The 20,654-nt window shown below is 51.9% G+C and overlaps 2 protein-coding genes across 4 annotated transcripts; one reads left to right on the top strand and one right to left on the bottom strand.

Annotated features, from left to right (window-relative positions):
- Positions 1-68: 68 nt before the first annotated feature.
- Positions 69-14,812, top strand: SH3D21 (SH3 domain containing 21). Of its 2 annotated transcripts, none has more exons than XM_070786837.1 (16): positions 69-717; positions 1,232-1,389; positions 1,481-1,547; positions 1,803-1,921; positions 2,160-2,250; positions 2,424-2,479; positions 2,569-2,614; positions 2,764-2,864; positions 2,977-3,063; positions 3,227-3,269; positions 12,886-12,979; positions 13,067-13,119; positions 13,240-13,316; positions 13,497-14,410; positions 14,499-14,562; positions 14,641-14,812. In XM_070786837.1, exons 2-16 carry the CDS (start codon positions 1,336-1,338, stop codon positions 14,695-14,697), a joined length of 1,923 nt encoding a protein of 640 aa, XP_070642938.1. In that variant the 5' UTR covers positions 69-717; positions 1,232-1,335; the 3' UTR covers positions 14,698-14,812. The 2 variants fall into 2 exon arrangements, with proteins under 2 accessions (XP_070642938.1, XP_019813394.2); XM_019957835.2 differs by lacking the exon at positions 69-717 and adding an exon at positions 854-1,062.
- A 756-nt stretch (positions 14,813-15,568) lies between these two features.
- Positions 15,569-17,889, bottom strand: EVA1B (eva-1 homolog B). Of its 2 annotated transcripts, none has more exons than XM_019957838.2 (3): positions 17,783-17,889; positions 16,607-16,704; positions 15,569-16,287 (listed from the first exon to the last, which is right to left on the bottom strand). In XM_019957838.2, the coding sequence occupies exons 2-3, from the start codon at positions 16,671-16,673 to the stop codon at positions 15,848-15,850; spliced, it is 507 nt and encodes a 168-aa protein (XP_019813397.1). In that variant the 5' UTR covers positions 16,674-16,704; positions 17,783-17,889; the 3' UTR covers positions 15,569-15,847. The 2 variants fall into 2 exon arrangements, with proteins under 2 accessions (XP_019813397.1, XP_019813396.1); XM_019957837.2 differs by lacking the exon at positions 17,783-17,889 and adding an exon at positions 17,128-17,315.
- Positions 17,890-20,654: the final 2,765 nt, after the last annotated feature.

The raw sequence follows: 20,654 nt of genomic DNA, 5'->3' as shown, positions 1-20,654 counted from the left end.
TGTGGTGGAGGGCAAGTGGTAGATGCCCCCCATAGCAGCCTCAGGGAACCAGAAAGATGAAATGTCTGGGGGGCTGGGCCCAGACTGTTGCAGCCCCATCGCCTCCAACTGCACACAAGATGGTTCTGGGAGGAGCCTCAGCTAATCTGTGTTGAGTAATAACTCCTCATTCCCATTCCAGTGATTTTGCTTCATATCCTGTTCCTTAGACACCCTAGGAGAACCAGATTTTTCCACTCTAGTGTCATTGTAAGCAAGGACTTTGGCTTCCAAAGCAGTGGGGCAGGGGTCAAGGGGTGTGGATGACAGGCTTGGCCTTCTGTGTGTTCACCACTAAGCAGGAAGATGATCTAAAAGCTAGCCCGGCCCACCTGGGACTGGCACTAACCTTTGCCAGCTCTGGCCTTGGCTGTAGGAAAGCACGAGTCTTGAAAGCTCCCAAAGTTGCCTTCCTGTCTTCCCCTGAGGAGAATCCCGAGGTGTTTGCTGAAACCAAGCTAGGCCCCAGTGGCCTGAAGAAAGGGTTTTTAAGCTCTTCCTCCTTGAAGGGACTACAGGGATGAATACACCTTCCAGGGAAAGCAGCAATAACTTTGTGCACACTGAGCAACCAGCCACTCCACCCATCCAGGACCCGACTAAGAGCGGTTGCTGCCTGCTGGGGGCCCCACCCTGGTATGCTGTCTTGACTCCCATGCAGCTAAGAATCAGGAGAGGGTAAGCCAGGGACGGCTGTGTGCCAGTGGCGAGTGGGAGACTCGGCCAAGGCTGGGATACGGAGGGGAGGTAGCTGGGCAGATAGCTTGTCGGGCAGCAGTGACCCCAGCACTGGCCAGAGGTCCTGGAGTCCTCACCCATAGTTGGGGCCGAGCCTGCCGATCCGGGCCGCCCCCTCCTACACCCACTCCCTGCACCAGAGCCCAACCTATGGGCTTGCGTCTCCGCCTCCTTGGCTTCACAATCTCGCGGCTAGTCCCACCCTACCTGGCCCCAGTACTCGGCTGCTAACGCTACCGCACCATCCACCCTGTTCGGCTCCGGAAGGAGCCCTGGAAGCCATGGGTATGTGCAGAGGGTTTGGGGTGGCTCTTCTGCCTGGAAATAGCATTAAAAGCCTACACCACTACTCCGCTCTCCCGCTGTCCACACTGGGTCCGGGACTCGCGCCAGGGCCAGTCAGCCCCTACTGGGCTCTTCTGAACCGTGTGCCCGCGCCATCCTCCTCCCGCAGAGGTGCTGGTCCTGGCCGGATATCGTGCGCAGAAGGAGGACGAGCTGAGCCTGGCGCCTGGTGACGTGATCCGGCAGGTGTGCAAGACGCCCGCACGGGGCTGGATGCGTGGAGAGCTGGGGGGCCGTTGTGGCCTCTTCCCGGAGTCCCTGGTGCAGGTGAGGTAGAGCCGAGCCGGAGGTCAGGCGGCGGTTCTCTGCGCGCTCCCCAGGGAGCTGAGAGCCCCTCTCTCGGTGCGCTCTTTCGCAGGAGATCCCGGAGACCCTCCGCTGCTCTGGGGAGGCCGCGCCGAGACCGCGCTGTGCGCGCCGCCGAGGTGAGCGCTGGGGCACGTGGACGCGCGCGCGCGCTCGGAGCCTCAGCACCCAGGTTGTCCCCAACTTGCCTCGAAGGGCGAGGTTCTGGGCGGGGCTGCGAGGCCGCGGCGCGACCCGTGATTGGTTCTCGAGTACAATGCTCCGCCCTGGGGTGGGGCCTGGACCAACGAAGGGTGCGAGCGCGTCCTGCCCCTCCCCCAGCTCCGCGGACTGGAGCGTGAGACTCAAGCTGCTTCACTCTCGACCGACACCAGGTCGCTCAGTCAAACTTCTGGGCCCCCGAAGATGGTGCAAAGCAAACTTCAACTACACCCCGGAGCAGGCGGACGAGCTGCAGTTGCAAGCTGGGGAGATTGTGGAAGTGATAAAGGAGGTGAGGGGATGAGGTGATGAGAGGGGTTTGAGGGGAGACAATGGAATCTCTGAGTGAGGAGACATGGGGGCTGTGAGGTTGTGGGTGATGAAATTGATGAGGGGCACAGAAATGGGAAAGTGAGGGAGCAAGGGAGGAGAGGGGTCATCAGGCAGAATCGGGGTGAATCAGGGTTTAAGACTGCTAGGGAGACCCTTGGGGCAGAACCAGATGCCCCTGCGTCCTCCCCCCTTCCCAGATTGAGGACGGCTGGTGGCTGGGGAAGAAGAACGGGCAGCTGGGAGCCTTCCCATCCAACTTTGTGGAGTTGCTGGACAGTGGGCCCCCAAGTGAGACCTGGACCCTGTGACCCCGTGAACCCCTGTGACCAGACTACAGTCTTCAGTGACCTGCCCCAGTGGCCTGAACCTGTGATCTGCACATCTTGCCCTATGACCCCTTTGACCTCTCCCATGACCTCAACTGCATTAGCACCCTCCCTAACCTCACTATCCCCCACCAGGCCTTGGCAATCCAGACATCCCTTCAGTCATCCTTGGCCCCCAGCGGCCTCCCAAGGTAAAGTGGGTGGAGTGGGCAAAGAGTTGTTGGTGAGTTCCTCTTAGGGGGCTCGAGGCTCAGCTTGGTCCTTGCCCTGCCCCCACTAGCTGAGCAGCCTGACCTATGACAGCCCTCCAGACTACCTGCAGACAGGTGAGCACCCCGCCAAAGGGCCCCTCAAAATCCTCTTCCCCAAACCCCTGTGACTTGCGGGAGGGGGTGCCCAGGTAGGCTGATGGAGGAGGGAGCCTATGACTTGTTTGGGGAGGGGATTTGGCTTCAGTGAACTGAACTCCCCTCAGTCTCCTACCCCGAGACCTACAGGGTCCTGTTTGACTACCATCCTGAGGCCCCAGACGAGTTGGCGCTTCGGAGGGGCGATGAGGTGAAAGTGCTGAGGAAGGTGTGCAAGGCACAGGGAGGGCACGGGGACGGGGGATGTTGAGAGGGTGGGCTTAGGGAGGGGAGGAGCTTGGGGGTCTGGCTCATTTCCCCACGACCTCTTGCTCTCCCAGGTCACAGAGGATAAGGGCTGGTGGGAAGGAGAGTCTCAAGGCAGAAGAGGACTTTTCCCAGATAACTTTGTGCTCCCACCTCCCCCAGTGAGTACGGAGCCAGGCACCCTGGTGGCAAGGGGCAGGCCACTCTGGACAAAGTTGAGGGTGGTGGCACTCGCTGGACACAGCTGGAGGGCCACCCACAAGCGAGGGTGGACCTAGAAGTGTGAGGGCTCCTCTTCCGATTCTGACACTTTTTTCTGCGTAGATCAAGAAGCTGGTCCCACGGAAAGTGGTATCTCAGGAATCAGGTGGGTGCCCGGGAAGCCTGGGACTGGGGAGTGATCTCTAGGAGGCCCACCAGTCCAGGTGCTCACAGACACCCATAGCTTCCCAGTGGTCCAGTGCACACCCTCAGGAGGTACCCCCATGGGTTAAAGGCCTGGTAGGAATGTGTGGTGGGTCAGTGTTAGGACTGTGTCACTTCGTGTGTGTTACTACGTTCCTCTTCCTCTGTCCTGAGCATGTGGCTATCATTCTCATCAAGGATCGTGTTTACGTTTGTTTCATTTTGTGAGGAAATGTATGGATCGGTATATCTGGGTCTTTGAGACTTTGTGTTCAGGTATCTATCAAGTGAGTCAGAGAATAGCTATGTTTATGTGTCAGTGTATCTGTGGGATGTGTCTTTATGTTTTAATGTAATGCACACAATCCAAAAATATACGTAACGTATGTGTTTTAAAACTTAACAACGAACACCCCTGGTTGGTCACCCAAACCCAAGAACTAGAATTGCCGGTGGTTTGTGTATTCCTCTTTCCCTTCTGCTCCTCTCCCCACATCAGAGGTAACCAGTAACCACTATCCTGAATTTTTAGTAATTCCCTGGAGTTTTTAGGTGTATTCACTTATGTTATGTGCCTAAACAAGGTATCATTTAATATAGTTTTGTTTTGAGTTGTATAAAAATGGTATCATACGTTTATGGTTTTCTTGTTTCTAGTCAATATTATGTTTCTAAAACTCACATCCATGTTGTGTGTAGATGCAGTTTATTTATTTTTCTTTTCTTTTTAAATATTTATCTGGCTGCTCCAGGTCTTTGTGAGGCACTCGGGATCTTCAGTCTTCACTGTGGCATGCAGGATCTTTTAGATCCCGCGTGCGAACTCTTAGTTGCGGCAGGTGGGATCCAGTTGCCTGACCAAGGATCGAACCTCGGCCCCCTGCTTTGGGAGCACGGAGTCTTAGCCACTAGGGACCACTAGGGAAGTCCCTGTAGTTCATTTGTTTTTCCGTGTTGTTTACTATTCCTTGCAGGAATTACCGCAGTTTGTGTATCTGGTCTATTCCTGGTTGGACGTTTTCACTGTTTTTAGTTTTCACTCTTATAAACGGTGCTGCCATAAACACTGGCTCCCAGTGTGCAGGCATAATGTTTCTCTACATATGGAGTGGTGCTCCTAGATAGTAGGGTATGTGAATAGTCAACTTTTATGAGGTAAAGTCACATTGGTTTCCAAAGGACTTGTACACTTCACTCCACCCCTGGTGTATGAGAGCATACTGATCCAAACCCTCTTAAACGGTTGCTATTATCAGATTTCATTATTTTTGTGAATCTGGCACAAAACAGCATCTCATTGTGGACTTCATTTGTATTTCCCTGGTTAGTGATAGCTGTTGAGTTCTTTATATATTCTGATTATGGGATGTACATGTTATAGATAGTTTCAGTTTATGGCTTTTCTTTTTTTTTTAATGAATAGGAGTTGTAAATTAAAAAAGCTTTTTTGAAGTAAGGTGATTTACAATATTATATTAGTTTCCGGTATACAACATAGTGATTCAAAATTTTTACCTCTTTTACTCCATTTAAAGTTATTGTAAAATATTGGCTATATTTTACAATAATAATAAATCCTTGAAGTGAAAGTCGCTCAGTCGTGTCCGACTCTTTGCGACCCCATGCACTATACAGTTCGTGGAATTCTCTAGGCCAAAATACTGTAGTGGGTAGCCTTTTCCTTCTCCAGGGGATCTTCCCAACCCAGGGACCGAACCCACGTCTCCCACATTGCAGGTAGATTCTTTACCAGCTGAGCCACGAGGGGAGCCCAAGAATATTGGAGTGTGCAGCCTATCCCTTCTCCAGCGGATTTTCTGGACCCAAGAATCGAACTGGGGTCTCCTGCATTGCAGGTGGATTCTTTACCAACTGAGCTTTCAGGGAAGCCCAATAAATCCTTACAGCTATTCCATAATAAATCCTTATAGCTTATTTATCTATATATCATTTTTAAAAGTTAGATTCCTCATATGATCTAATTTTTAGTTTTAATTTAATTTTATGGTCAATCATATGAATGACATATGGTATTTGTCTTTCTCTGTCTTCACGTAGCACGACAATCTCTAGGTCCATCCATGTCGCTGCAAATAGCATTATTTTGTTCTTCTTTATGGCCGAGTAATATTCCATTGTGTATATATATACCACATCTTCTTATCCATTCCTCTGTAAATGGACATTTAGGTTGCTAGGAGTAATTTCAATGCACATATATCAATCTTATCTTTAATGATTAGTAGGTGTTTTTCTTGTTTAAGAAATCCCTTCATGCCTGAAGTTCAGAAAGACAGTCATTTATATTTTCTTTAAAACTTGTAAAGGGTTGCTTTTCATTGTTAAGTGCCTTTATCTATGTAGCATTGATTTTAGTGAGTGATCCAATTATACGTTTTTCCATATAGACTATCACTTGTTCTGGCACTATATATTATTTCTGCATGTGAGTTTTATTGTGTTTTTTTGAAAATTAGATATCCCGTTTATTCCTGGGCTGTAGAAATATGTTGAATCTGTAAATCCTCAATACTTTTCTATGAAGACAGTCAATTTGATCTGTGAGTAATGACAGTTTGGCTCTATTCATTTCTTACAACCGTTTAGATTTCATTTTCTTATTTTACTTTAGTGGCTAGGATTGTGATACAGTGTTGAATAGAAATAGTAATACTGAATATCATTACTATGTTTCTGATTTTAAATGAAATGCTTCAAACTGTTTCCCTTTCACAATGATATTTGATGCTTAGATCTTTTGTAAGTGTGTTTTTGTCTGATTAAGGAAGATCCTATTTCTTTTACTTGGAATTTTTATCAGAAGTGGGTATCAAATTCTCCATTGTTTATGTGAATGATTTGAAATGATTAAATGGGTTTTCTTCTTTAATTTGTCGATGTAAAGATATTTGTAGGATTTTCTAATACTAAATCACCCTTATATTCCAGGGATGAATTCATATTGGTCATGGTTTATTTTTTTTTATATGCTATTGGGATACCGTCTCAGTTTTTTTTCCCCCTTCAGATTTTTGCATTTATTTTTACTGTCTTCATCTGATTATCAATACTATACTGGCCCCTGAATGAGTTAAAGAATATACTTTTTTAAACCAATTATTTGTTTATTTTTGGCTGCACTGGGTCTTCATTGCAGCACATGGGCCCTTTGTTGCTGTGTGTGGGTTTTCTTTAGTTGTGGCGAGCAAGGGTTACTCTCCAGATGTGGTGTACGGGCTTCTCATTGCAGTGGCTTTTCTTGCTGCAGAGCTCAGGCTCAGTAGCTGTGGTACACGGGTCTAGTTGTCCCACAGCATGTGGGATCTTCCCAGGCCAGGACTTGAACCCATGTCCCCTGCATCAGCAGGCAGATTCTTAATCCCTGGACCACAAAGGAAATCCCAAGGAATATACTTTTTTTTTTTTCCTTATCTTTAAATATCTATCAGATCTTACATAAGATGGGAATCGTCTTTCTCTGAAAGCTGATAAAATTTGCTTGTAGATTCATCTGGTCCTGTTCTCTTCTGTTATGAGAAAATTTTAAACTACTTCAGTTTTTTTATAGTTATAAGCAAGTCTGGCTTCTGGCTAAAATTCTTTTTTTCTTCCCTTCCCCACTTTCTGGCTTAAAGGAACAGAAATAGCTCACATTTTCAGAAGTTGGAAACCCACAATCAGGATGTTGACATGGTCGTGTTCTCTGTGAAGGGTCTGGGGGAAGAATCTTTCCTTGCTTCTTCTTAGCTTCCGGCGGTCTGTGGCTTGTAGATGCATCGCTCTGTTCTCTGTCTCGGTCTTCATAAGGTCTTCTGCCCTGTGTGTCTCTGTCCAAATTTCCCTCTGCTAATAAGGATACCAGTCACTGGGTTAGGGTCCACCCTAACCTAGTATGACCTCCTCATAACTTTCTTACATCTACAAAGACCCCTTTACAACTGTTCTTTAGAGGACTTTGCTTTGGATCTCAGAGGGAGAAGAAACTTCACACCTTAGGAGATGTACACAAGAAGCCTTCTGTTTCCTGCTTCCTGGGTAACCATGGTTGACCAAAAATCTCGTGAAATTTCTTGAGTCGGTTCTAGTGAGTTATATGTTCAAATTATCCATTTAATCAATATTTTCTAATCATTTATATAATGTTTTTCATAATATTCTCTTACAATCTTTTTAATCTCATCTGCGTCTGTAGATACATCTTTTCTTCATTTCTAATAGTGTTTATTTTTTCCTCTCTCTTTTCTTATTCAATCTCTTGTTAGTATATTCTTATTCAGTCTCCTGTTAATATATTCTTATTCAGTCTCCTGTTACAATATTCAAATACTTTCTAACCATTTTTAAGTGTACAATAGTGTTAACTATATGCACATTGTTTTGCAAAAGATCTCTAAAAATTACCTTTGTTTTTTAACTCTAGTTTGCGATTCTTTTTCTTTGGTGATATATTGACGAGTTTAGACTATATTAATCATAATTATTTTAAAATATTTTTCAATGATTCTTTTATTTTTTTCATGTTTCATTTTTTTCATTTTTCTGAAATTTGCACTTTATATTTATTATTTTAGTGATTGCTCTTGAAATTTACCAGATGTATTTAACTTTACAAGTCTGAATTCAAAGTCTTAACCTTTCTCCTGAACAAAACCTCCAACTATTGTTTTTTAATTATTTCTCCTTTCAATTCTGTAAGTGTTTTGTTTTATATATATTTGAGGATTTGTTTTTAGGCACATATACATTTGTAATTATTATCTCTTCCTGATGTATTCACCTGCTTATCATTATAACTCCCCCTCTTTGTCTTCAGTAATTTTTCTTGTCTCAAAGCTTGTTCTGTCTGATATTAACATTTTGGTACTATTATGGTTACTATTCGTGTGATATATCTTTCTCCAATCTTTTATTGTCAACCTGTTTGTGTCTTTAAATCTGTTGTCCACAGTATGTAGTTGGATCTTGTTTTTTTAATTCAGTCTGACATTCTCTGCCTTTAAATTGGGGTGTTTAGGTCAGGAGTTAGCAAATTGTGGTTTATAGGCCAAATCTAGCCTGTCATCTTTTGGGGGGAACGTGGGTGAACAGCTTTACTAAGATAAACTCACGTACAGTTCACTCCTTCAAGTGTGCAATTCAGTGGTGTTTGGTATAGTCATAGTTGTGCAACATCACCCACTGTACTTTAAAAGTTATATATATATTTGGCTGTGTCGGGCCTTGGTGTGGGATGCAGGATCTTCGATCTTTGTTACGGCATGTGGACCTTTAGTTGCACCCACAGCTCTTAATTGTGGCATGTGGGATCTCCTTCCATGACCAGGGATCAAACCCAGGCTGCCTGCATTGGGTGTGCAGAGTCTTAACCCTTGGACCACAAGGGAGGTTCCACCGGCTATACTGTTTAGCCATTATCCCATCAGTTTCCCCATTCTCCCCTCCCCATCCCAAGACAACCACTAATCTTTGTCTTGATAGATCTGCCTCCATTTCATATACATGATATCATATCATATATGGTCTTTCTAATGGGCTTCTTTCACCTAGAATAATATTTTCAAGTTTCATCCATTTTGTAGTATGTATGTAGTTCATTCCTTTTTATTGCCTAATAATTCTTTTTTTTTAAATTATTTATTTTTTTGGCTTCCCAAGGTCTTAGTTGTGGCACACAGGATATTTTAGTTGCAGCATGTGGGATCTAGTTCCCTGATCAAGGATCAAACCTGGGACCCTGTACTGGCAGATGGATTCTCATCCGCTGTGCCACCAGGGAAGTCCGGGTTATGAACTTTTGTGTACAATATTTTCTGTGGATATGCTTCCATTTCTCTTGGGTATATACCAGTGAAAGAAATTCTTCCAGGGGAAGATCCCCTGGAGAAGGGAATGGCAACCTACTCCAGTATTCTTGCCTGGAGAATTCCATGGACAGAGGAGCCTGGTCAGCTACAGTCCATGGAGTCACAAAGAGTTGGACACAACTGAGCAACTAACACACACACACACACACACGATCTATTTTTAACTTTGAGAAGAACTGGCAGGCTGTTTTCCAAAGTGACTACCATTTTATATTCCCGCTAGTAGTATATGAGGGCTCCAGTTTCTCCACATTCATACCAATACTTGTTATTATCTGTCTTTTGATTGTAACTATCCTAGTGGATGTGAAATGCTATTTCATTGTGGTCTTGCTTTGCATTTCTCTGAAAGCTAATGATGTGGAGTATCTTTTCCTGTTTATTGGCTACATGTATACCTTCTTTTGAAGAAATGGTCCTTTGCCCAATTTTTAGTTGGGTTGGCTTTTTACTATTGAATTGTGGGAGTTCTTTATATTTTCTAGGTAAAAGTCCCTGATGATGTATGATTTGCAAGTATTTCCCCCCGTTCTTTGGGTTGGCTTTTCACTTTCTTGATGGTGTTCTTTGATGCACAAAAGTTTAAAATTTTTTTGAAGTCACACTACCCATTTTTTCTTTGGTTGCTGCACTTTGGGTGTCATAGCAGTGAAACCAATGCCAAATCCGAAGTTGCACACCGTATTGATTGAGTGCTCTTCAACCATGGCAGTGAAGCTGCTGACCTTTCTCTGTCCCACCCTGTAGAACGGCCGCGTGGACCAAGGCAGCATGGACTGGGGGAAGGAAGGGAGCAGGCAAGAACACCATGAGGCACAAATACTTCTCAGATTATTTTACACCTTTGGTCAGTATCCCAGTGCTGAAATGGTGGTTTATCACTTTTAATCCAGCTTTATAGTTGCTGTGTGGGGAGAGGGTTTATCTACCATCTACCTCACTCAGCCATAGTCAAACCCTGCTTCTGTTACCCATTCCTTTTAACACTGCTTTCAAATTTTCACTCCTTGTCTCATTCTACTTCTGGTTTACTAATTCTCTCTCTAGCTTTTATCTAGGTTTAATCTGCTGTTTAACCTATACATTGCATTTTATTTCACAAATACTAACTCATTCCTTTTAACATCGTTTTCAAATCTTCACTCCTTGTCTCATTCTACTTCTAGTTACTAATTCTCTCTCTAGTTTTTATCTAGGTTTGATCCGCTGTTGAACCTATACACTGCATTTTATTTCACAAATGCTATTTTTCATCTCTAGTAGTTCAGAACTCTTTTTTTCTCTCCCCCAAAAATCTGCTTGTTTATGCCTAATGGTCCTTTTCTTGCATGCTCGCCCTTTATTTCTTCAGATATATTATGCATGACTGCGCTGTGTTCCCTTCCTGACACTTCCAGTATCTGCTGTGTGTTGCGTCTGCTGACTCCTGCTCTCAGTGGTCTGCCATCTCGTGTGTTTTAGGATCTTTGTATACGATCCCAATCTGTGGGAGTCTGGCATGTAGGGAAAAAACTTGCAGAGAGGACTTGCTTTTACTCCTGCCAGTAGCCAGAGGGCACCAACCAGCAGCGACTACTGCAGTCCTCCGGAAGAAGGTGGTGCTAGGTTCTCGCTGCTCTGTGGCTACCGGGCTGTGGGCCTATGATGAGCCAAGGGAGCAATACCCGGGCCACCTGCTCCTCACAGTTCCCAGGCTCTGTAGCCACAAAGTAGGCCTGCTCTCTCACTTCCTTTCTGGCCCCAGTTCCTCCCTTTCTTGTGGATTTCTCCTACCTCTCTTATGTCCAGTGGTGCCTTAAAATTGTATCCAAAAGCAGGATATAATTGCTGTCTAGTGGGAGGGTCCCACAGAACACCTAACCGGCCACACTACAAGAAGCTGGAGTCGGTTAACATTTCCTGAGCATTTGACTGTATGCCAGCCACTAAGCACCTCACAGGTTGTCACTCAGACCTCACAGAACCCTACCAGATGGGTATTCTTGTTATCCATGTTTTATGGGTGAGGACACAGGGCACAGAAAGGTTAAGTTACCGGCCAGGTTCCCACCCATCTGGCAAGTAATAGAGCAGGAATTCCAAACCTGCTGTCTGGCTGTAGGAGCCATGCTCTCGCCCACTGCGACCCATTATTGGGGGATTCTGTTTGTATCTGGGTGTGATACCATGTGTGTAAGTCAGCTTCAGCATGCATGCATGTGCCTGGGTGGCTGTTTCTGTAGATGTGGAGGTGAATGTCACTTGTGCGACTGCCTTCAGATGCTGACTTCTCCGTGTGGCCTTCCCTGATCGCCCTATTTAAAATTATACACGCCCCCCCTACTTATTCTTCCTCAGTACAACTAATAAATCTCTGGCATGCGTGCTAAGTTGCTTCAGTTGTGTCCAACTCTTTGCAGCCTTATGGGCTATAGCCCACCAGGCTCCTCTGTCCATGGGCTTCTCCAAGCAAGGATACTGGAGCCCTCCTCCAGGGGATCTTTCAGACCCAGGGATCAAACCTGCGTTTCTTTCATCTGCATTGGCAGGTGGGTTCTTTACCATTAATGCCTCCTGGGAAGCCCAATAACTATCTAACGCACTACATATTTTTTTTTTAAATATTGATTTGTTTGGCTGTATCTGGTCTTAGTTGTGGGATGTGAGATCTTCCTTTTGTCATGTGAGATCTTTCGTTGCAGCACACGGGCTCTAGAGCGCAGGCTCAGTAGTTGTGGCACGCGGGTTTAGTTGCTCCGCAGCATGTGGGATCTTAGTTCCTCGACCAGGGATCGAACCTGTGTCCCCTGCATTGCAAGGGGGATTCTTAAGCACTGGACCACCAGGGAAGTCCCCACAGTTTACTGCTTTTGTTTGTGTCGGTTTCTCCAGTAGAACGCGGGCCCTCTCTGGCTGCTGTGGGGCAAGCACACCGTAGGCAGGGTGGGTGCAGCCCGTGCCCAGGTTGGAGGCTGCTGCAGTAGTTCTCATGAAGATGGTGTGACTTGATCTAGAGAGCATAGTCATGGAGGTGAGGATGTGTGGCTGGATTCAGGGTGTGTTTAGAACAGACAGGACTTACTGATGGTTTGTGCGTGCAGCAAAAAGGAATAAAGGTGTCGAGGGGGACGCCTCACTTTGTCATCTGAGTGAGTGGGCGAGTGGGTGAGATGGGGGACACTGGGAAAGGGCCAGATTCCGAGGGCAAGGAGGTTGAGAAGCCAGAGGTTAGCTCTGCTAAGTGTGTGATGCTAAGTGGAAATACTGCGAGGCCGATCAGGTATGAGTCTGGAGTCCAGGGAAGAGGAAGGGACTAGAGCTGAAAATCTGGCAGTTGTTGGCTTATTGATGATAATTAGACTCATAAGACTGGATGAAGTCTCCTAGGGAGTAGACATGATAGAGAAGACAGAGGAGGGAGTGTGGACTGGAAGCGGAGTGGCTGTTGCCGTGTCCAGGAAGCAGAAGAGTCTGAACCAGCTGTGGGCACTAAGCTGAGTACAAGTTGTAGAAAAGCATGGATTAAAAATCGGTGGGATTTGGAGCCGTCTCCCCACAAAGCCTCCCTGACAACTCTTTGGGGTGTTCCTGGGTGGTCAGTGTCCCCAGAGCTCCCAGCAGCCGGTCAAATATGATTCATCTCCTGTTACTAGTCCCTGCACAGCACAGGACAGGGTCAGTGACTCTTAGATGAAAGCAATGAGTGAGTGAACAAATGTCCCTCTGCCCTCCTAGCTCCTATTAAGGAACCCAAAAAGATGGTGCCCAAAACAGTCCTCCCTACAGCCAAGAAGCTGGTGACAGCTCCCACTGAGCCCAGCAAAACCAAGTAAGGAGCGGGGTATGGGGGAAGGAGGATACGAAAGAAATACTGCTCCCTGCCCCCAGCCCCGGGTCTGATGGGGATGTGTTTCAGGCCATCTTGGACACCCAGCGAAGACAGTCAGAAGCGCCCCTCTCGAAACTCCAGTAAGTCTCACTGCCTCCCTGAAGTGGGGTGAGCCCTGGGGTGGTTGTGCTAAGGGGACAGAGATGGGGAGCGGCTTGGGGTCTAAGTAGGCCTGGATTCCTGAGAGTCTGCTCTCACAGGCTCCAACAGCAGTTTCCAGCCTGGCAGAAAGCGATCTAAGATGCAGGCTTCCCAGCAACGCCCTGCAGCCAGTCAGGTGAGAGGCACGAGACCTGGGAGAGCAGGGATCCTAGACCTGGGAGAGCAGGGATCCTAGATGGAGGCTGGTTCCCAGGGGTGTGGCCTGTGAGGGTGAAGGATCCCAGGCTGAGGGGAACCAGACTCAGACCATCAAGGTACCCATCCCTTGGCTGAATCTGCACCCGCATCACTACAGGATGAAAAGCAGAGCCGCCTTACAAAGGGCCCTCGTGTGAATAAAACCCCAGTTCTGAACAAGACCTCCAGCCCAGAGAAGACACCAGTTCTGGATAGGGCCCCCAAACCAGAGAAGACCCCACCTCCAGATAAGACCCCTAGTCCAGAGAAGACTCTGTCTCCAGATAAGTCCCCTAACCCAGAGAAGACCCCACCTTCAGAAAAGATCCTCACTCCAGAGGAAACCCTAACTCCAGAGAAGGTCCCTACCCTAGAGGAGACCCCAACCCTGGAGGACAAGGCCCCCAGTCCAGACAGGGTCCTTTCTGTGCATGAGGCCCAGGTCCCAGAAGTCCTACTTGAAGAAGAGGCCACTGGTCCAAAGGCCGCTCCGGGGGACGAGGCCCCCACCCTAGGAAAGGTCTTGACCCCGGAGCCTGTGGGAGCCAACACTCAGTCCCATGACTTCTCTCCGGAGGAAGACGCCCCGCCAAACGCCAGGTCTCTTGAGGCCAGTGAGGCTCAATCCCAAGAGGAGGTGCACATGCCAGAGGAGCCCCTCCTCGGCATGGTGAAACAGCCCCTGGAGAGGAGGGCCAGCTCCCCTCTCCAGTCCGAGTCCAACCCCAAGTCAGGGTCCGCGCCTGCCCTTGAGAAGGCCCACCCTCAGGAAGAGGCGACGACCCTCCTGGAGGAGGCACCAGCAAAGGCTGAGGCTGCCCCCAAAGAGGAGGAGTCTCCCAAAGAAGGGGTGCCCTCCAAAGAGGTAACCCCTGCTCAGAAGAGTGCGGAGTCCCAAACGCCCCCCACCCTGCGCTCCTCGGCCCCGCCAAATCTCACAGACCGCAGAAGTGACGGAGACGACATGTTGAGGATAAAGGACCAGGTGGAGGCTTTAAGAAAGTCGCTGGAGCAGATGGGGGTGCAGCTGGAGTAAGTGGGGAGAGGTGCGGGGAGGCGAGGGGTGCGGGCTCTAGGCTTGCCCGGCCCACCCCTTCCCCTGGGTCTCCCATGTCCGCAGAAAGAAGCTAACTGACATCTGGGAGGAGCTGAAGAGCGAGAAGGAGAAGCGCCTACTGCTGGAGGTGGGTGGGGTGCGGGTCCCAGGCGGGGCGGGGCGGGGGTGGGCGGCTGGCCCTCCCCTGACGCCCTCTCTCCACTAGGTTCAGATGAAGCAGAGGGACCGGGGCTCCATTCACGCGCAGACGCAGACGCATTGAGGGTGGGCCCGGGAGGGACTGCGGCGGGACCTGGAGCTAAGTCAGGCTCTGGCCACCCACGTCCTTGCACACGTCTTCGGAAAACGCCGGAAAGTAAACTCTGCAGAGTACGCGCGCCACGCCTCCCTGGTCCGTGCGGGGCGGGGCCTGCGCGGCGGGGCGGGCGCTCGCGCTCGCGTTCTCTGCCGTCCGCATTCCTGGCAGTAGCTCGCGGGCACATCTGGCCAACATGTGGCTCCCATTACCGTTCCCAAGGCCTGCGCACGGCTATTTTTATCCACCGGATGGCCGGGGGAGGGTGTCTCCTACGGACGCCAGCTCCCCCCAACGCTGGAGAAATGGCAGGCAGTAGGGGCCCTGGAGGGTTCGGGGATCTGCCCGCGGGCCGGATTCCGGAATCCAGCTGTGCGCCAGGGGAGGGGCCGGGCCGGCCTGCTCTCCAGCCCAGACCCCTCCCAATTGGTCTCACTGCCCTTTCAGAGGGACTCATAGGAATGCAGCGACGGACACGCACTCCACGGTCCAGCTCAGGCACACTTGGTTACACTGGGGGTAATAGCGCCTTAGCGTCAAGGTCAGGGTCCCGAGGCCTTGTATGCATGTGTGTGTGTAGAGACAGGGGCGACCTGTACCCAGGTGTTTCCCGGTAAGGAATGCAGTTTAAGGAATGCGGTTGATTTGTGTGCGTGTGTCTGTGGATGCAGCAGGCGTGTGTTTTTGCCATGTGTGAACTGAATGCAAGCATGTGTGCCGAGGTGTGAGTTGCATGGAAGGAGGTGGGCAGCCTGGTAGAGGGATCTCAACCCTAGGGCCCCCGACATGGCAAGAGCCTGGGGGTTATTAGAAGCAAAGGTAACAGAGGGAGACTAAGTCACTGAGAATGCAGCTTTCATTGGTCACGTCACCTCTTAACCGTCCCCCAGAGAGGGGATGAGGACCCAGCGTCCTACCCTACCCCCAGGGCGTTCTGGCTGGACAAGGGAAGGGTGTGTCCCAGAGGGCCAGAATCCAGGCCCGATAGCACCAGGGGAGCCGTGGGGGCGGGCCCTCCATAGCACCGTGGGCAGGGGCAGTCCAAAGGTCCTGGGGCAGCTCCGAGCCCCTACGCATGTCCTGGATGCTGAGCACCTTGCAGCGCGAGTGGGGCCGGTCAGTAATAGTGCATGCGGCCCAGGGTGCCCGTGCCCGTGGGGCTGGGCCCCAGCGTGCCAGTGCCCAGCAGGTCCGGCTGTCCGGTGCGCCAGATCTCTCGAAGAATCCGTTCCCGTTCCTCCAGCCGCTGTGCCCGCTCCAGCTCCTCCGCGGAAGTGAAGACATTGACGCTCAGGGGCCCGTCGGGCTCCGTGGACAGCTCGGGGCCCGGCAGCGTGTCGTCGGGGCCCAGCCGCGTCACCGTGTCCTCCTCGTCGTCGTCCTCCTCCTCGTCATCCTCGGCCTCCAGGGTGCTGCTGCGGAGGTCCCGGCGCGGGGCGGGGCCGCGGGGCCGCGGGCGGGGTGCACAGGAGATGCTGATGACTAGCAGGCACAGGGTGAGGAGCAGCCCAAAGCAGACGCCCAGCACGAAGTAGAGGCCAAAGCTCTCAGGGTTAGCTGGGGGTCAGAGGGCAGAAGTCATGGAGGGGGCCTGATGCGCGGGGGTCATTCCATCTCGAAAAGACTCCAGGTTCTAAGTTGGGGGGGGCAAAGACAGCACCCCCTATTTGAAGGACCTTAGTAGCCGTCATTGGGCAGTCGGGGGGAGTGAGGATGGCGGTGGGTGGGAGTAAGTAACTGGCTAAGCGCGGGGAGCGGGGGGGGGGCGGGGGGGGGGCGGTGGGTGGGGGTAGGGTATAGTCAGTGGCGGGAAGGATGGGGTGGAGGGGGGCCTGATGGGGCGGGGAGGGGTCCGTGTCTCGGGGTCTGCCCTCACCGCGGATGTGCGCGTAGGCCGCCAGGCTGTTGCTGAGCAACTCCATGTCCCTTCGAGGGGCATCCATGCTTCTCTGGGGGCGCAGCTCCCCTGTCAGCCTGCGAGGTCAGTAAGGTCAGATCCTTCGCCCTCTCTAGAGCCGACCGTGTCCCCGATTCCTCCTCGGGGCAGCTCCGCTCCCTGGAAGGGCAGCCCCAGCCAGGTTCCACCCAGGAGAGAGCGGCTTCCTAACTTCCTTGCAGACTTGGGCCCTGGCTGGGGGTGGGGGTGGGGGGGTTGTCCTTCCTCGGGCGCGGGCGCCCCAACAACCTAAGGGACCGGGGAGTGAGCCGCAGGAGGCTCCGCCTCCTAGTGGGGTCCCCAAAAGAAGCCTGCTTTTGCCGTCCGAGAAGCGCGATGGAGGAGGGAGACGCGGGCGCCTTCCCACTCCCTGGGCGGGCTCCGGGAAGGGAAGCCGCCTCCCTCTTCCATTCCGCCCGCCCCGTGGGGATCCCCCGGCCCGGAGGCCGGGGCTCACTCACCGTCAACGCCCCGCTTCCCTGCTGCCCGGCCCCGGCGCGTCCAGCGGCCGCAGACACCCGGGGCCCGGCCGCTCCCGCCCCGTCCGGTCCCGGCCGCCCGCCCGCCTGTCCTCCCGGCTCGGCTCCCAGGCCGCAGCAGCGCGGGCCGGACTCGGGCTGATGGATCGGCCGGCGGAAAGTTTCCTCCGAGGAAAGAGGAGGGACGGGACGGGGCGGGGCGGGGCGGGGCGGGGGAGGCGGGGAGGAAAAGGGCCGGGAGAGGAAGGGGAGAGGAGGGTGAAGTGAGGGGGGCGGCCTGAGGGGCCGGTCTGCTCCCCCACAGGAAACCGCTGGGGAGGCGGGTTGCAGGGACCCGCCCCCAGGCTGCTAATAACAATAATGAGGATGGGGTTCTGCCGAGGTGCCAGGCAATGGGCTAAATCCTTTACAATATTTTTTTTTTCATTTAATCCTAACCCTATAGCGTGGGGACCATTATCCTGGATAAGTCAGATGAGTCATGGAGAGACTAAATAGCTTTACCCCCATGGTCAGGATTTGAACCCACAGTTCTCTGACCCCGGGCTCTTAACCCCTTCCCTAAACCTTGCTCTTCCTCCCCGGAGGCCCCCTCACCCAGGGGAGACTGCCCCTTTCCCCAGTTCAGATGCCAGACCTCTCCCAGACGCTCTGCCACAATGTCCAGGGCCCGGGGCTCTCCACCCCTCTTCTCAGAGCCCCCTCCACGAGTGTGTCCAGCTGGCCCAGCTCTGGTCGTGCAGGATTAATGAATGTTGGACTATGGCATCAAGCCAGACCCAGGCCAGCCTTGCAGAGCCCAGCCCAGGGCTTCTGCTGGCCCCTGTGCCCTTCTGCCACCAGAGCACAGGGCAGAGGTGTGTTTGGCTCTGGGCTAAACCTGCTGGTGCATGTGCATGCATTTCCACCCAGGCTCGGGGCTCGTGCCTGCAACATGTGTGTGATCAGCATGCGGCCAGGTCTTCTTCCTGCCCAGACTCCCAGGCCCCCCCTTTCAGGCCCCCCTTCCTGTGCTGGGCCTGGGGTGAGGGGGAGGCCTTCTTGGCAGGAGCCTTAGAGAGGAGGAGGGAAGGAAGGGGGGAGAGGAAATTGCAGACATAGCTGAAGGCACAGCCTGAGGCCTTGGGGCCAGTGACCCCCCTTTCTGTCCAGGCTGGAGACCCCCGCTCCCAGTCCTGAGTCTGGGTTCAAGCAGAGGGCAGATCTGGTTGGGAAAAGAACTAGGATGACTACCATGGGGGAGGGGAGAGGGGCTTTTGGTGTCTCTGTGACTGTTTAGTCTGTTCTATGAGTGTGTGTGGAGGTATGTCTGCCTATGTTTGTATATCTGTGTCTATTTTCGTGTTGTATCTGCCTGAGCACTTTTGTGGGGTTGAGTATGTCTGTGTATCAGTCCATTCAGCCGCTGGTCAACAAACGCTAATTGGTCTGCTTAGCGCTTCCTAGTAATGGGCTTCAGCAGTAAACAGCAGGGACGCAAATCTTGGCTCTCGTGGAGCTGCCACTAAGGCGGAGAGACAGACAATACGCAGGGAAGATGGTCGTGGGTGCTGCTGAGTGCTCAGAGGGCGATGGAGTGGGGCGGTGGGGTGAAGAACACCTGGGGCAGCTCTCGCACATGACATGGGGAGAGGCTTGAATCCTGAAGAAGGGGCAGCTGAGCTGAGGTCTGCAGGAGGGTGTCGGGCAGGAAAAAGGCTGAGGGCCCCCGAGGTAGGGGTGTCTGGCCTCACCTGGCTCCTGGGGTCACAAGGGAGGGTGAGGGGGTGATTGTGAAGGGGCTGGCAGGCCTGAGGAGGCGCTTGGATGTTATTGCAAGTGTGATGTTTCCTAGTTTCCATCAGAGAGTGTCATGGTTCCGTGACGCACTTCGGAGAGGTCCCGGGGGTGAGCGGGGGAGCTCCGGGTAGGAGAGGGGCTGCAGGGCAAGAATGGAAAGAGGGGGAGCCGCGTGCTGGCTGGCAGCCAGCCAGGCCAGCAGTGGCTGAGGGCTGGGACCAGGGGCGCTGGTGGAGGTGAGCCAGGCTCAGACGCTGATGGGAGTGGTGGCAGGCTCTCTGCACTGCGGGAAGCAGGAATGGAGGACTGCTGCTTGGATTGGGCCCGAGCACCTGAGGAAAGCTCAGGCTGGGGAGCATGATGTAGGGAATTCAAGTTCCATTTCAGGTGGTTGACTTGAGAGGTCCATAAGTATCTGGGTGGAGCCATCAGACACACAGGCGCGGCCCGGAGGAGTCTGGTCGGCCTGGGTGTGTTTGAGAGTCCTCAATACACAGGATGGATTGAACACTCTGGGAGTGGCTGAGGTCGCCCAGGGGACAGGAGAGGAGAGAGCTCTGGATACTGCATTTCAGGTCTCCTGCAGGAGATGGCAGTCCGTGAGAGGGGAGGAAGACCCTGAGGGTGTGATCAACCGTGTTAAACTGGGCTGCGAGGGCAAATGTGAGGCCAGAACCCAACCCCTGGCTGTGGGTTTCCTTGGGTTGCACTGACATTTCAATGCCTGCTGTCCGTGGGAGTATCGGTGTGTGGCGGGTGTGTGGGTATGACCAAACCCGAGTGTGCGTCGGTTTGTATGGCACACACCTGTGCTCCATGTGGGTCTGTGTGCATGCCTGAGTGGGGGCTGTGAGATGTTGGATATGTTTGTATTAAGCTGTTGACTCGCATCTGTGCTATGGAGATCTCTGGGTATCGCTACCTACGGACAAAGGTGTGTCTGTGTTTGGGTTGGTGTGTGACTTGTGTGAGTGGGTCAGGTGTGACTCAGCCCTGGCGAAGCAGGTGGCCATGTTGGAGCAGAGTGGGTGGGAGTTGAGATGGTGGCTGGTCCCTCAATGAGAGGTACCCAGAGGGCTGCCTTCTCCAGGGGGTTGGGGGGCGGCATGTGGCCAAGCCAGGCCAGGTGGGAGAAGTGGCGGGCTTGCCCGGAGGGTTCAGAGAAGCTGGGGGCTGCCCCTCAAGGCCCTGGGAGAGGTGCCTGAAGCCTTTGGCCCATGTGGTCCCCTGACACCATCCCCCTGCCCTCCTGGCCCCCTGCCTATCTGCTTTTCCGCCTGCCTCTGCCCACCCGCCAACCTGTCTGTAGGTCTGCCCAGGCACCTGCTTTCCGGTCATGCTGGCTAGGATCTCTGCATATCTGTCACCTGCCTGCCTGGCTTGCATCCCACTTCTGCACCTGCTGATTTCCTCCCTGTCTGTCAGCCTATGGCTGACCTGCTGCCTGCCCACCTGCCTGCTTGATAGCTGCCTTTCTGTCCTGTCTGCCTGTGAGACTAAACATTTGCCACCTTGGGAGGCACAGAGTGTTCCTAAGATGAAGCACAGGAAAGACAGGTATTAAGGGGTGGTCACTACTTTGCCAACAAAAATCCGTCTATTCAAAGTTATGGTTTTTCTAGTAGTCATGCATGGATATTAGAGTTGGACTATAAACAAAGCTGAGCGCTGAAGAACTGATGCTTTTGAACTGTGGTGTTGGAGAAGACTCTTGAGAGCCCCTTGGACTG

This window comes from Bos indicus, chromosome 3 (assembly GCF_029378745.1).
Source record: "Bos indicus isolate NIAB-ARS_2022 breed Sahiwal x Tharparkar chromosome 3, NIAB-ARS_B.indTharparkar_mat_pri_1.0, whole genome shotgun sequence".
NCBI lineage: Eukaryota > Metazoa > Chordata > Mammalia > Artiodactyla > Bovidae > Bos > Bos indicus.
This window is presented reverse-complemented; position numbering and strand designations above follow the sequence as displayed.